At 48.3% G+C, this 15,810-nt stretch overlaps 1 protein-coding gene across 1 annotated transcript in view; it reads left to right on the forward strand.

Annotated features, from left to right (window-relative positions):
• Positions 1–1,460: 1,460 nt before the first annotated feature.
• The window catches only part of LOC146829363 (neuronal PAS domain-containing protein 2-like), a 498,088-nt gene continuing 483,738 nt past the window's right edge, over positions 1,461–15,810 (forward strand). The window contains exon 1 of the mRNA XM_085608028.1: positions 1,461–1,867. Coding sequence (XP_085464154.1) covers positions 1,833–1,867 — 35 coding nt within the window. The 5' untranslated portion in view covers positions 1,461–1,832. The remainder of the gene's footprint in view (positions 1,868–15,810) is intronic.

Consider the following 15,810-nt stretch of genomic DNA (forward strand, 5'->3'; position numbering starts at 1 on the left):
GTGCTGCTTTGTAGCAGTAAGAGGTACTCATGTGCCAAACTGTGGAAAGAAAAAAGTGTCATGTCAAGCAATGAGATCCAGGTGCCCCTCAGTCACAGGAATACAATGCATGCAGTGCTTTCAATAGGTAGGTACAGTCCGGTACTGAGTACCTGCACTTATTTAATTCGAAAGTGGCAGTATCTGCACTTCTCAGTACTATGCTACGGCACTTCTCGGAGGAAAACAGATACTATGTATAGTGAGTGCCAGCACTTCTATGTTTCCATTTAAAGCACCGGATGTGTGTGCTCCCACATTTTGCATGAAAACAGATACAGGTGTCCAACAACCACTGCCTTGGGTGTGCCCACCTATGGCATTCAAACAGTTGTAGCCGCCCCTCAGTCACAGGAAAAGAGATGTATGTGCCCAGCTTGGCATAAAAACTGATGCAGGTAGCATAACCACGGGAAAAGAGATGCGCATGCCCATTTATGGCACAAAAACAGATGCAGGTGCCTTTCACCACAGGAAAAGAGATCCGCGTGCCCACCTGTGGCATGAAAACGGTGCAAAACCCTCTATGGTGTGAAAAGATGTGTGTCTACATCATCATAAATCGTTATAAATCCCCAATCACGGCAGGAGGAGGTATAAGAGATTATATTAATCTACATGGAGAAAGTGATCTGTGGCAGCAATACACGTAACAGAAATGGCGCCATGTGCTCGCCAGAGAAGTGACCCCATCAGATATCTTATTTGAAGTACCAGGGCCGGCTGGTAGAGCTCGCCGTCCATCTCTGTCGAGAACAGAAGCGCCGCGGCTCGTGCCCACCACATTTACATGATGTGGGCAATTACCCTCCCATTGCCATATAAGCAGCTAAAGGTGACGTTGTCTTCTACGCCAGCATGACTGCACGGCTCCCGTCCAGTGACCTACCCCGCTCCCTGGAGTTTTGGGGGCTTCCCATGTGCCAGAGAGATGACATTGCCCATCGTATTCTTTCGGGGCGCAATGCTGTCACTCGCTCGGGGTTCCCGGGCGTGATTTTGCCGGCTCCACTCCCAAGTCCTCCGGATGCTCGACCCGTCGGTGCGCTGACCTACCGGTGCGCCCCCTGCCTGGGGCGCAGAGACGCGCAGCGCCCGCGCAGGCCGCCTGCCCCGGACAGGGGGTCCTGCCAGGGAAGGGACGGCCGGAGGGGACCCTCTTCCTGCAGGAAGAGGAGAGCAGGCACTGGGCAGGGAAGAGGAAGCGGACCGGCACCTTGGCAGCTTCCTCGGCTCCAGCCTCATTTCTGAGCTATGTAGCCGGTTGCTAATGATGTCGTTAGGCAGCGAGCGGCGGGGTGACCTACTTTCCTGCGAGTTTCTCTCTCTCTCTCTCCCTCGCTCACTCACTCCCATTTCCAGCGAGGGAGGGAGTGAAGCTGCAGGAGGAGGGCTTAGACAGAACCTAGCAGCAGCTGCTTACACAACCAGCCTGGGAGATTACCCCGGCCGCTCCATCCACCTAGCGCCAGTTCCGCAAGTGCACCACTCTGGTCTATACGGCGACAGCTCTCCGGCACTCTGCAAACTCCGATTGGACCTTATTCCTAGCTGAGAACTATTTCAGGGCTTTTGGGAAATCTTGCATTTTTTCCTCTAGGATTCTGGTTTTGATTTTTTTTCGCATTTTTGGAAACTGAGGTGACAGCACTGAATGATGCTATGTTGAATTTGGGCAACGAGGTTCTGCGACATCTTGGGATCTGACACTCTCTTGTTGGGAAGAAACCGAAACTTGAGTACCGCCCCCCCCCCCCTTCCGTGGACCCTCCCTGTCCGGGAGACTAGCATGGATGTTGGAGCTGGGGCGCCATCCACTTGAGGCCAGGTAAGCACACCTGGCCTGCTGCTATGTTATGTTCTGTAATGTTTGTAACTATGGTATGGCATTGTATTGGCCTGCTGCTATGTTATGTTCTGTAATGTTTGTAACTATGGTATGGCATTGTATTGTGTTTGATATTCACATAGCGCACATATGCCATTCACATGGCTTCACGGCACTAGATTGAGCTGAGCGTTGATAGTGTGTGTTGAGGTGATGACACCTTTAGACCCTCCGTGTGTTATTCAGAGCGTGTCAAACAGTGTGGCATTAAGTATACTTTGCTGAGTTCCGCTGCTGTTAGTTGAGAGAGGTTGGCACTGTACCCCTTCCACACACTGCCTGCTTGGGTAGGGTACAGCGCCAGTCTTTGGAGCAGTAAGCTCTTCTTCTGGAATGGTGCTGGCTTCCAGCTGTGGAGGGCAAGTGCCTTAAATGATTGGACCGCTCGAGGGTCCCAGGGCTGCAAGTGTTGGTACCACTTCTCTTTGAAGTTGTGATTTTGCATTGATTTATTTTAAGCAACATAGTTGGCAGTAAGCAGTGCATTGTCTGTGTTGCATTTCGTGTGGAGACTATTGCCATGGTTGACTTTTTGGTTGTAGTTTGAGAGGTCAAAGGGCAAGGCCGTAAGAGACTTCCCCATGATATTACCTCCTGCTCTACACATGTATTCCAGCTCGTGCCCGTCCACCTCCAAGGATGTTGATAGCAAGCGGGCACATTAATACATCCTCTGCCAGGCGAGTGCTTGCATGCCATCTCTACCTAGGAGGAAGACTCCTTGCTGGAAATTAGTTTCCCAGTTACAAATGGTTTCTACTGGACATATTTATTGTATTGTGGTTAATGATAACTTGTTTTGAGTTTATGTGGCACTATGTGCCATACTTCTGATGTTTCTAACGCTGTAAATAACCTGTTATAATTACTCAATTTAATAGCGTTCAGTTTACCGACCTCGGGCGGATGAAGGTTGAGCTGGGCTTGCCTGGGCTCGAACTCATGACCTGATGATCACCCCACGGTTTAGTGTCAAGGTTCAACTGTATGTTCCTTCCTCTTAGGCCATTGTAATATGTATGGAATGGTCAACTGCACAAACTAGGGAAATCTACTGGTTAAAGAAAATGGCAACTAAAACCAGTGGCTGCCATCAAACACCAAGCAGTGTTAAAATGCAACTGAAATGTCACTAGATGTTCAAGGGCCATGCTCCAGCAACTGGATCCAGCTAAAGCCATCTGCAACTGGTCAACATTATCTCCCATTGGCACCCAAAAATGCTCATGTTCCTCATTTTTGGTTGTACTCTTTCCCTCATATAACATGAAAGACAAATGACATATTGTCCAACGAGTGCTTCAAAATCTTCTTTTTGGTTGTTCCTGTGTTTGCACTCATGTACTGAGCAGAGCCTGCGTCGAGGAATGTCCAAACCGAAAAACAACAAATGGAGAAGTTTCACCACTAGGTCGGGCGCAGCGAGAGCCTTGAGGGTTTGGTAGCTCCTTGAGGCAGGCCCAGGCTACGGTAAAATGAGAGTTTGGTAGCTCCTTGAGGCAGGCCCAGACTACGGTAAAAGAAGGGTTTTAGTAGCTCCTTGAGGCAGGCCCAGGCTATGGTAAAATGAGAGTTTGGTAGCTCCTTGAGGCAGGCCCAACCTATGGTAAAAGGGGGGTTTGGTAGTTCCTTGAGGCCGGCCCGGGCTATGGTAAAAGAAGGGTTTTAGTAGCTCCATGAGGCCGGCCCGGGCTATGGTAAAAGGAGGGTTTGGTAGCGCCATGAGGCAGGCCCATCCTATGGTAAAAGGGGGGTTTGGTAGCTTTTTGAGGCAGGCCCAAGGTATAGTAAAGGAGGATTTTAGTGGCTCCTTGAGGCATGTCCAAGTTATGGTAAAATTAGAGTTTGGTAGTTCCTTGAGGCAGACCCAGACTATGGTAAAAGAAGGGTTTAGTAGCTTCTTGAGGCCGCCCCGGGCTATGGTAAAAGGAGGGTTTTAGTAGCTCCTTGAGGCAGGCCCAGGCTATGGTAAAAGAAGGGTTTGAGTAGCTCCTTGAGGCCGGCCCGGGCTATGGCAAAAGGAGGGTTTTAGTAGCTCCTTAAGGCAGGCCCGGGCTATGGTAAAAGGGGGGTTTGGTAGCTCCTTGAGGCAGGGCCAGGCTACGGTAAAAGGAGGGGTTGGTAGCTCCATAAGGCAGGCACAATCTATGGTAAAAGAAGGGCTTTAGTAGCTCCTTGAGGCAGACCCAAGTTATGGTAAAAGTGGGGTTTGGTAGCTCCTTGAGACAGGTCTAAGCTATAGTAAAAGGAACTTTTTAGTAGCTCCTTGAGGCAGGCCCAGTATATGGTAAAAGGACAGTTTGGTAGCTCCTTGAAGCAGGCCTGGCGATGGCAAAAGGAGGGAATGGTAGCTCCTTGAGGCAGGCTGTGGTAAAAGGAGGGAATGGTAGCTCCTTGAGGCAGGCCCGGGCTGTGATAAAAGGAGGGAATGGTAGCTCCTTGAGGCAGGCGCATGCTATGGGCAAAGGAGGGGTTGGTAGCTCCTTGAGGCAGGCCCGGGCTATGGTAAATGGAAGGTTTGGCATTTTTTGCAGGCTTGAGGCAGTGTAGACTGGTTTTGCTTCTGCAGAACATGTTGCCCTGTGTTCAGTGGGAGGCCCATTTCCGCCATTTTTACTTCTAAGTGTGATTGTGGGACGAGCCCCCTGACCCCAAATGAAAACGACCCCTGTAGGTGTCAGACTCATGAGGTCAGACACTAGGTGCGCTACAGAGCTGGTGTCCGGCCTTCCCAGAGCCGCAGTTGTTCCCAGCCCGGCCTTGTCCTGAGGAGGAATGCCAGAGCTGCTCGTCAGCCCTGGCACCGAGCAGGCTTCATTCCCTGCCCAGGGAACTTGGCATGATGGAGCAGGGTGTAACCGCCTTCCCTAAAGGTGTGCTCACGTTTGGGAGTGGGAAAACAGAGCATCAGGGTTTAATCACCGCCGCACAGTCACCTTGAAAGCGAGTTGGCCACAACATGTAAGTAGGAATTAAGGACTTTGCAGGAGTGGAAGCCCCTCTGTGCCTCTCATTCACTGCAGTAGGTACAGGTGAAGCAGCGAGAGAGACTGCACTGATTTGAACAAGATGGCAAAGTTAATCTCATGCTGTCCCTTCACAGATCCCTGAGTCAGGGCGCCCGGCGCACCCCCCTGCAAGATGTGCTGAGGGGCTCCTGGGATGCCTGTAAGGAAGGTGCAGGTGTACTTGGTCTAGGTAAAGGGTGGAGGTGGGTCCTCCTGCACCCCAGGGATGCAGGGATCCAGGCCACGAGCCTGCCTTGATGGGTGGTGTGCATCCTTGCGGGTGGCAGAACCCGACTCACTAACTGTATGAGAGAGGTAGACACAGCACCTCAGCAGAGAGCTTCGTTCAAAGCAGGGCCGAGTGGCTCTTTCAATTACACAGCTCGCTGCTGACACACGCGGTTGATTGAAGGTCAATAGTGCCACATTTTTATTTACAGCGCTTAGACACAGCAGACGTCTACTATTAGGTGCTATATAAAACTAAGATATACATTTTTATAAATATGTTTGCTGAGAATCACAATATTGTCTAATGGAGATGCGAGCCCTGTCACACGTAGAACAGAGTTGCCTTCCGCCTTAAAAGAAACGACACACTAGTTATCCGCTGCTGTGTGTTGTTTTGTTCTGCTCTTTCGCTTGTTTGGCAAGGTAGCACTATGTACATCAATGTATTGTGCACAATCCTGGCCTGGAAACAGAACGCACGGGATTCAATGTAATTACTTTTATTACCGATTTCATTGTGTGTGTGAACAACGCGCGGTTTTATTGCACCGCCCGTATCACTGCCAGGCCACCCGGCTTCGGACGCACGCAGCAGGCCGCGGGAGGCGGGAGATAGTCCCCGCTGAGCACGGGAGGGGCGGGCCGCGGTAGCTGGAGATGGTCCCTGCTGAGCACGGGAGATGGTGCCCGCGGAGCAACGGAGGGGTGGACGCCATCAAAGATGATGCTACGTCCCGGCTGGGAGCCGGTGCCAGCTTCGGGGCTGATTCACCGGTTTATGGATTCAACATGTACAGGTAGAGCGTGACCTCGGATGACACCGCCTCACAACACCTGAAGGCATGACCAGCAAGAAGCAGTTTCCTCATTAACAACCAGTCTAGGCCACACCCCAGCCACCCAAAATGGAACCACAATACCAGTCCGGTGACCTCACACGAGCCTTCGCATACGGGTGGGATGGCCGAGCGGAGGGGTGCTGCCCTCTGACCTCTTCGTAAATCTAGAGCGTTCCTTCCTATAGCTCCCTGAGTGTACACAGAACACTGGTAGGAGCTTATAGGGCATAAGGCGCCCGAAGGGAGAATAGAACAAGGTGCCACTGTGCTGATTTTCACTCCCACCCTTTGGCAGCATCAGCCTCTCGTACCTAAGTTTTACGTTTGCTTGTTTCTTTTATTATTCATAAAACGCAAGCAAGGCCGTCATAATCTAGTTTGAAGACCCACAGAGCGCGAAGGTACTCTGATCAGATGTAATTAAGAAATATCAATTAAAATGGCATTGAATCGCGTCACAACAGTAAGACGTTGGTGCTCGAACGCTTTCAGAGTGGGGGTGTTGGCCATGGACATCATGCCTTGGGGGTACCTCCCGTGCGGCTGGTATTCTGAGCTGTGTGTACTTTACTCAGTCATGTCTGCATTGATGTGTGCGGAATACAGTGTGTCCTGCGCTCACCTGTCTGACGCCCAGCCAGGTGGCACGGGTGAAAGGAGAAGGACACACTGCACAACGCCCTAAACACAGAGCCAGGCGACATGCTGTGAAAACAACTGGCAGCACTTCAGGAAGTTGTTTGTACCTCTCTTGGGTATGTTTTTGTTTGCTTCCCTGTTTTCTTATTTCCCATCATTTGTAAAGTGCTCTGATACCCTCACAGGTCATGTTCGCGCTATATAAAATGTTATAAATAAAAATGAATAAACAACATAAGGCAGTGTGTAATTGTAATAAAGTCCTCTTTAGTCTAAACTCTCCACCTGAACTCCCACGGGTATATGTGGGACTGCGTCATCTCCACACCCTACTTACAGTGCAATGGTAAAATGTAAATGTAGTTGAGCTTATATAGCGCACAGCTACCACAGAGGGTTTCCCGGCGCTTGCTTAGGGAACCCGTCCTGGTATTCCCCTGTGAGATAGCAGGGTATCCACAAGGTGAAAGTCAGGCATCCCGCCGCGAGGGGCCGTTGTGGAGATTAAGCAAGCTATTGCCCAGAGTCGCAGAGTGTGAACCCGTGAGTCGAGGAGGCACCGGGGCGAGAATTATCGAGTCCGTGGAGTTTTTAGCCCAAGACCCACTGAGGCGGGGAATTGAACCCTGGTCCAGGACCGATCTCAGCTTCCGGGTCTGCCGCCTCTAACCCCTGAGCCACACTTCTCCACATCAAATGCAGAACTTCATCTAAAAAAATGCAAAGGCAGAAAAGTGGCTTTGATGCATGGCTGTATGTTAGTGCTTAATTTGTAAAAGTAGGAATTCCGGGGTCCAAAGTTGTGTTCAGAAGCCCTCGGCCTGCAGTATCAAAGGTCAGGTGGCCAAATACCAAGGCGGCGAAGGCTTGATTCCACCTCTTGCCTCTTTAATCCACACCACAGACACTCCTTGACGCTTTATTTCACTCTTGCAGGTTCTTTTTTATCCCTGCATTCTCCCTGTCACATTTATCTTTCTATTCCTGCTTCTTTACCCCTATTGTGTTTTTGTCCCTCTTGGTCTGTATTAAAGTTTGTGGTGGCAAATAAGTGCAAAATAAGTGCCGGTTCCCGGTGCGCTCCACCTGCATATACGGCTCAAATTAAAAACTGGTCGTTTTTCGCTAGCAGCCTTAAAGTGTAGGTAATGCTGAGCATTTATCAATATCAGTGTGCCACCACCACAGGTGAGAGGTGATCACAAGACACACTTACAGAATACCACAGACCAAAACATGCTCCTGGGCTGTTCCCCATCAGCAGAAACTCACACACACACAATGTGATGACTTCTCCCCACTAACAGTGCACCTCAGCGGCACTTGCAGTCAATAGCAGAGATGCTTGGCTGAATACAAGCTGTCGCTGGTCTGTTTTTCATCAGTCTGGACAGCAGAAACCCACCCACCGCACACAGACTGCGGTTGTTGTGCTTTATGAAGAAGTGAAAGATGAATCTTGGGTGACACTTAAAAGGACAGGATCCTGGGCAAGAGAGAGATGCGGTTACAGCCTCCCTTTACATAAGCACACACCTCTTCCACACACCCACCAACATTAAAAGGAGCTCTGTTCTGTTTCTCATCCCCAGTCTACATCAGCACCAGTCTCACCGACACATAATCTAATCACTGCACACTGCAAAGAGCTGAAGGGAGACCCTGGCAGCTGCAAAGGCAGAAGGTGTTATGCACCGCTACTGTGCTGTTTCTCATCAGGAATCTGTTACTAGGCCAGCCTAGTACTCAAAGGTGGGCGAGCCCCTGAAGGCTCGTGCCAGAAGCCTGGGTCTCTATGAGGCCCTCAGTGCTCTCGGGCACAACAGGAGCAGCGCTCTGGCTCGTGTGGCTTCTGCCCGACACCGCGCGCCAGCCTTTTGTACCTGGCATTAAAGGCGAGCCAATATCCTTTGCGGCAATGGGAGTGGCGAAGAGATCTGCGTCTAGTGGCTGAACTGCACAATGTGAAACCAGAAAACCTGGGGTCAAACCCCACCTTGCCCACGTGACCAAACTGTCTGATTCTAGGCAAAACATTTTTTTCGCTGTGCCTGCTTTGTTATTTTATCACATATAAGAACACCTTGGTATACATGAGTTCTGGATGTGTGCTGTACAAAACTCACTCTTGTGTCTGATTTAATACTCTATACTGTTGCTCTACATCCAATATCTGCATAGGCTATATTTAGGGGGTACATGACCCACCTCTTGGTTCACTAATGGCAGTCGTCGTCATCAGGGTAGGGAGGCGGGTTCGAATGTTTTTAAGTTCACGTTTAAAACAATCACTTCGAATAAATTCCACTCAATGCAGTGAATCTAGTGTACCACCTTGAAATTCTCCCACATGTTAAAGAAATCCATTTTTTCGAATATTGAAGAGATTTTATCCTAGTTTACTTGAACTTTCCTGGCAGGATTTACATGCCAAATATTTTCATGGCTCTGCTATTGGAGCCTAGTCAGACCCCTAGCTCGACTGTCCCTGTTAAGTTGTGGGTTCACCCACATTTATTAGTACACAGAATATATTTAATGTACAGCAAGCATGACTTTGAATATAACACATAAAAAAACAAGAAAACTTATTGCAAATCTGGAACCTTCCTAGTAACACGTGAACAAGGGGGGTAAACTCACGTCTCATTCACAACTCCGAACACTCTACAACACGCGCATACACAGAAAGATCACACTATACACGTCAAGTACAGGATGCAGCCCTGTTCATATCACACTTGCCTTAAAATGTTAACTTCCAAGAAAGCCATCACGTCGGCCTGACCCAAAGCAGCACCATTCTAAGTTCAGAGGGCAGACACTTTACAGTGGTTGCAAACACGGATTATCACCTACTGTCAGTGCGGTACTGTGTCCTTAAAATGACATTCAGCACCTAACTAGGACCTAACTCCTGGATGCAAGCCAATCAAAGTGAATTTAATGGTGATAAGAGGGAAATACTCCTCCCAGGAGGTAATGACCTTAAATGGATTATGCATGTGTGTATGTATATGTTATTTCTATAGCTCGAGCCTGGCCAAGAGGCAGGGGAGCACAGCACAGGGTCAGAGATAACCATAAGGTCGGTGATGATAGGAGACGTAGCTGGTTTTCTGACAGTTAAGGAAATAGTCAATTCTGTGTTCCTGTGTGAGCGATCTAAGAGTAGTAAGTGATACCTAAACATACTATTAATAATGCACACATGACAATGACGCTAAAGTGCTGTAATTTCCAGTTCACAATTCTAAAACAATATCTAAGACTATTGCCTGGCCCACATGAGCTGACCGCCTCTTCATCAATAATCTCATATCGTTTGCCCTACTGAAATGGCTTGTGTGGGTTTGGTTGACTACCAATTGACCGGGTAGCCTCATTATTAAAGAGAGCAAACAGGTCAGGACAAAGTATTAGAAATAGGCCTACAATTGACCAGAGATCATGGACACAAATGAAGGACAACAATATCAGAAACACCACCGAGACAGAGTAGGCTGAAATGCATGTTGTAAGTGTGGTGCAGTGCAGAAACCACTCATGCCTTCCCGGCATAATAGTTTGTGAATTCAAATGAAAAAAGCAATTTCTCTCAAAAATTAAATATGTTCATTACTTTCAAAACTTGTTGCAGAGCTGAAAATAGCTTCCCGGGACAGTTGGCCGAATTGCAGAAGATCTAACCTATGGGATCATGGAAAGCATTGGCGGCTTTCTTGTGTCAACACCAGCAACAGGTTCTGACAGGCTTTTGCCTATTTTTGATGAACTCCAGAGGCTACAATTATACTCTAATACTTACTGGATAATAATTGATCTCTGAAAGAAGGAATATAAACCTTCTAAATTTGGTCTGTTTGTGACTATAAAGTAAGCCACAACACCATTTTATTACAGAACTATGGGTCCAGTATGAGGAGTGCCGCATGGAACAGCACAGTCAATCACAAACTAACTACTCAAGGCAGGTAGGCACATTTCTCTCGCTTTACATGTCCCACCTCTCTTAGATCCGGAGATGGGCCTGCAGGCCTTCCATAGAGCCGGCCAATGATGAAACATTGAGAGCCACCAGCAGTGCAGAGGGTGTCACGCCAGTGCTTCAAAGGCTACCCCGGCCTCTGGTCGAGGCTCTCCACCTGGGACCACAAAGGCCACAATGGTTGCGGTCATTCTTTTCTTACTCACTGGCTTCACCATCATCACCACTTTGCGCTCCAAGACTGATTCTCTGCTGTGCCACATAAGACGATATAGGGCGGGAGCATTCTCTTGTCTGTCAGCCATGCTGTTTGGCGCATTTCCTAACATTGCCCAGAAGAAGCCACGCGTGGTGCCTGCATACTTTACAAAACGACAATATAGAATAGTGAGCTCTTGCAACTGCTGTTCGGCAACAGAATCAGGTGTGGTACAGACAAGTGCAAGGTAACAGCATACAGTGATAGGATTTTTTTGCCTTGCTGTCTTTTTAAGAGATGAGGCCTAGCACAGGGCATTTTTCCTCATCACAGCCCTAAATATACAACACACAGAGAGGCAGAGAGGCATATAGACTCACAGACACACACCCACACACAGACACACACCCCTCCCCCAAACACCCAGGTGTAAAAATATTAATTACAAAAATTAAATGCCTACAAACCGACCTGCAAGGACAGGCTCTGACTGCCCAGGGTGAGTAGCTCTGTCCATCGTCGATGAAGCTTGTTCCAAGACTTCCTCGCTCATAAGGAGCATGACCGCAGAAGTCTACGGACCTCTGCTGTCCATGGCACCAGCGGGGGGCCTGGGCACGGACCTCTGCTGTCTATGGCACCAGCGGGAGGCCTGGGCACGGACCTCTGCTGTCCATGGCACCAGCGAGAGGCCTGGGCAAGCACCTCTGATGTCCATGGCACTAGCGAGAGGCCTGGGCACGGACCTCTGCTGTCCATGGAACCAGCGGCAGACTGGGCACGGACCTCTGCTATCCATGGCACCAGCAAGAGGCCTGGGCACGGACCTCTGCTGTGCATGGCACCAGCGAGAGGACTGGGCACGGGCCTCTGCTGTGCATGGCACCAGCGAGAGGACTGGGCACGGGCCTCTGCTGTCCATGGCACCAGCGAGAGGCCTGGGCACGGACCTCTGCAGTCCATGGCACCAACAAGAGGTCTGGGCACGGACCTCTGCTGTCCATGCGTGGCAATGCTATTTGCCATCAGAAGCCCGTGTAAGTATCGAAAAAGCTCTATCCAGAGTCCTAGATGAAATACAGTTTGTTGCTGTGCTGCTTTTCATCAGAACCTTCTGCCATCATCTACATACTACCTACATACCACACAATTAAATTATAAATTGAACCGTCCCTGTAGAAAAACATCAGCCTCATCCCCAAGGCAGGCGAGTGTGTTGCATTGGAGCTTTTCTCACTCCCACCGGTGGTTCCCTCTTTTTGCTACAAATAACTTGCAATGTAATCGCAATAGTGTAGTTTTTAAAATTGTAAGTCAAGATTTCATGGTCTTTGAATGGTGTGTCTCTATTACTAATCCTTCTGTTAACATTAGATTCAGACTGTGCCAATGAGTTTTCCTTTTCCTTCTTAATGCCCTACTTACCCTTGTATACACGCATGTGCTGGACTCACAGTCCATCACTGAGCGGCCTAGTCCGTCTAGGCGCTAATTAGCGAGAGCAGAGCGAAGCGGTGTGCCATTATCGCCCGCTGGCTTACTGCCTCCTCCGACCAATAATTACCAGCAGTGACCCCCGTGGATCTCCTGAATGGGATTTTCACACCCTTGTCTGGTCTAATAGCAGTTTTTAAATTGGGATACGAATAGAGGCGGTCAGCTTCAGAATGCCCCGGTTACTTGCGGTAATCTTCATTACTCCGAGTCCAGATCTTCCCTGACACAGTCTGGTTCCCGCCCTACCTCCCGGAGGTGGGATTGATTATATTTTGCTTTCTGTTGGGTATGTATTATGCTTGCTGTTTTGACAGGAAGTGATGTTACGGTTTCCCCTTCATGGGATGGCTGGGTAAATGGCGGCCATCTTAGGTGAATAATTTTTTAGTGGCTCGGGAATAAGTTCTGCAGTTTGGAGATACATCTCACAGAACTGGGTCAGGGAAGACGGACAAGGAGGTAATGAGGGATTGTTCCACCCTGGTGCTGAAAGGTATACTCAGCTGACCTTCCAAGCACATGCATGCTCAAAATATTCACCCATTACATTTGTTTAAAGGACGATAATGTGAAATAAAGTAACTTACCCACGATCACGCAGCATCGGGAAGGTAATGGGATTGTACTAAGGAATATGGAGGCTAGGAATATAATGATACACTAATCTCGTGCACAGAGTATCAAGGGACAAAATATCAAAAGGTAATTGCATATAGAGGCATTGGCGTAACAAAACTTGAGGGGGCCTCCCTGCAAGGTACGTGCAGGGGCGCCCTCCGGACTTAATCAGGAGCTCTCTGGACAGAGTGCTCTGCTGAGGGGGGCCCCTGGAGCTTGGGGCCCCCCTGCACTGCGGGGGCTGCGGGGGCCTGTGTTACGCCCCTGTATAGAGGAAGTATAGATGTACTATTCTTGACTCCACATGTATGCGCCTTGAAGATACCTGCAGCGTCAAGCCATGTGGAATTAGAAATAGCAAATCCAAGATTTACTTTCGATATTTTGTCCTTCAGTATTGTGTCTACGAGGTTTCATGTCTTTGAGATTCCTGCCTCGATATTTCGGGGGCACACAGGTATTGGATGGACTGCAGCAACTTATTACCCTAAGAACCAGGCTCTACCCATTATCAGCTCAAATGCCAGAGCACCTTTGAGAAAATAAACTTACTGGTGATGTGAACTCAACATGTGGATACAGGTGTTACTAGACTTATTGCACTTTCCCACTTGGCAATAGTGGCTTTGAATTTCCCTCCCCTCAGTATGGGCACTCTCCTGCGGCTTGAGCCCATAATTCTGCAGAGTGGGAATTAACGCGCTGTCACTAGATGCAGTTGCTACAACGCTACATTAAATTTACTTTGTTTTTTAAGGAGAGCTTCTGTTTTCCCACCTACTTAACCCGTTCGAAATCTTTCTGCTTTATTACAAAAAGGCACTTCTGCATCTTTACACTTTTTGGGTTAATTTTACCGCTACGTGCTTACATTTCTGCTGTACTGACCTCCCTTCAGGGTCCCGGTTTATTACTTCTGATTGTTGTTTGATAGACACAGGTGTTCATTTCCTTCTAGACACTAAAGCTGGAGGTTGCCAGGTGTGGTTGGGAATGGAAATCCAGTTCCTTTATGCATAGCAGGGAACAATCTGTCATCATGTTTTATACCTCTTGCAATTTCTGGTGATGTTTCTGCTGGCTGTGTTACAAAGCCCACCAGAGCTCTTGATCTTAGGTAATAGGTATGGTGATATTCTTCATCCTACAACTTTAGAGGGGCTGCAGTAAACTTTGTAGACTGTGCTCGGACATAGAGGAAGCCATGAAGCTTAATGAAGATGCAGCGTATCCTGTCATGCTCTTTTTGCTGTGACCAGGTGAATCGTTGCATGGAATGGACATTTCAAGGGGGTCTGGTTGATCTGTGGGATGTGAATATGTTGCCTCTTTTGAAATGCAACAATTTCACTGCTTGGACGGTAGTTCTAAAGTCTAATTCTAGAAGAGAAGCTTTCACTTTGTGGAGTGACATATCCGCCGCTCTAGACTGAGGGGTTGAACAGCCACCATTGGTAGTAGAGTTACCCTTCACAATGGCAGAGTGAATGGTGGAGCTGGAAGGGTCTCGCTTGCGAGCTATCTCCCACCCATCTAACGCTAAATAGAGTGAATATAATGCCAGAGCAATGGCAGACACCCTATGACTCCACAGAAGGTTATCCATTACTTGCCTTGTCTAAACTGAGCTAAAAGCTATTAGAAGGGTGTCAATCGAACAAGGGCCTCGAGGCCAGTTGTGGTCTCCTTTTATCTGTATCATGGCCGCCTCTTCTTGGAGATAGATGTTAGAAAACCGGGAGATTTACCATGGGGTGCAGAACTGTGCTGCCTTACTCTGCGAGTCCCATAGCACATGCGCATCGCACCAGAGACGCGTATTGTGCCAGGCAAACCACAGCATGAGCGCTGAGTGGAGCACATATATCCACACACCCTAGTTTAGCAGCATTGACCAATCAATGGGAGGCACTCGCCCAATATCTCTACATCATTGAGGCGCCTGCTTATCTCCTGGCTTGAGACTTGCACGTGGCCTTATTGGGAAAAGGGTCAACATCATTTTGAGCCATACCATACCGAGGGCCGCTTGAGTTATGTTATTCCACAGCTGCTGTTTTTTCTCTGTACAGAAGGATGGGCCTCACTTCAGCAATGACGCAATATCTAATGCATACTTCATACATTTTCACAAAATGTTTGCTTCTAGAGCAAACAGCTCAAAATTTTATAAGGAGCACTGCCGACACCATGCAACACAATGACTGCTAAAACGAAACGGCCATCTTGTGGGCAAAAGTGACCACTATTTATGGGCAGTAAGTTTTGTTACTGCCTATAAACAGTGGTCAGTTTTGCCCACAAGATGGCAACTTCCCCATTAGACTCTGGAAAATTGATTAGATCGCAGTAGGAAAACAAATCCTTAAATATGTGAACGTAATTAAAGTAGAGTGAAAGGAACGATGTTTTCTTTGTCATGAAGCTGTTTTGCTTCTCCATTCATGCACACCCGCGTTTACATAAAACGCTCTGTTCCCGAGGCCGCAGCTATTTCAGACACTGCTCTCAAAGCAGCAGAGATCTCAAGAGGGTGCTCGGGATTTGGAAGGATTTAGAAGAATCCCAAACACGTTGCATGTATTTATAAGGCCTGTTGTCTTGAATAGTGAGGCTTTTCCCAGTAGGACACGCACCTAACAAACGTAAAATGCACTGTGGTATTTCCCTAGGCTGGTTATGAATGGACACATTTGCTTTCACAGATACTACAGTGTATACATTGACAACTTTAAAACATCTGGGATGCGTTAAATAAAAAAAGGCACACCTTTTATGCAGGTGTACACGAAGGCTCGTTTTCCAGTGTCTCTAACTAGTTTATATTGAGCACAAACTATTTTATATAAAATAGAACTCCTGTG

This window comes from Triturus cristatus, chromosome 5_2 (assembly GCF_964204655.1).
Source record: "Triturus cristatus chromosome 5_2, aTriCri1.1, whole genome shotgun sequence".
Taxonomy (NCBI): Eukaryota; Metazoa; Chordata; class Amphibia; order Caudata; family Salamandridae; genus Triturus; species Triturus cristatus.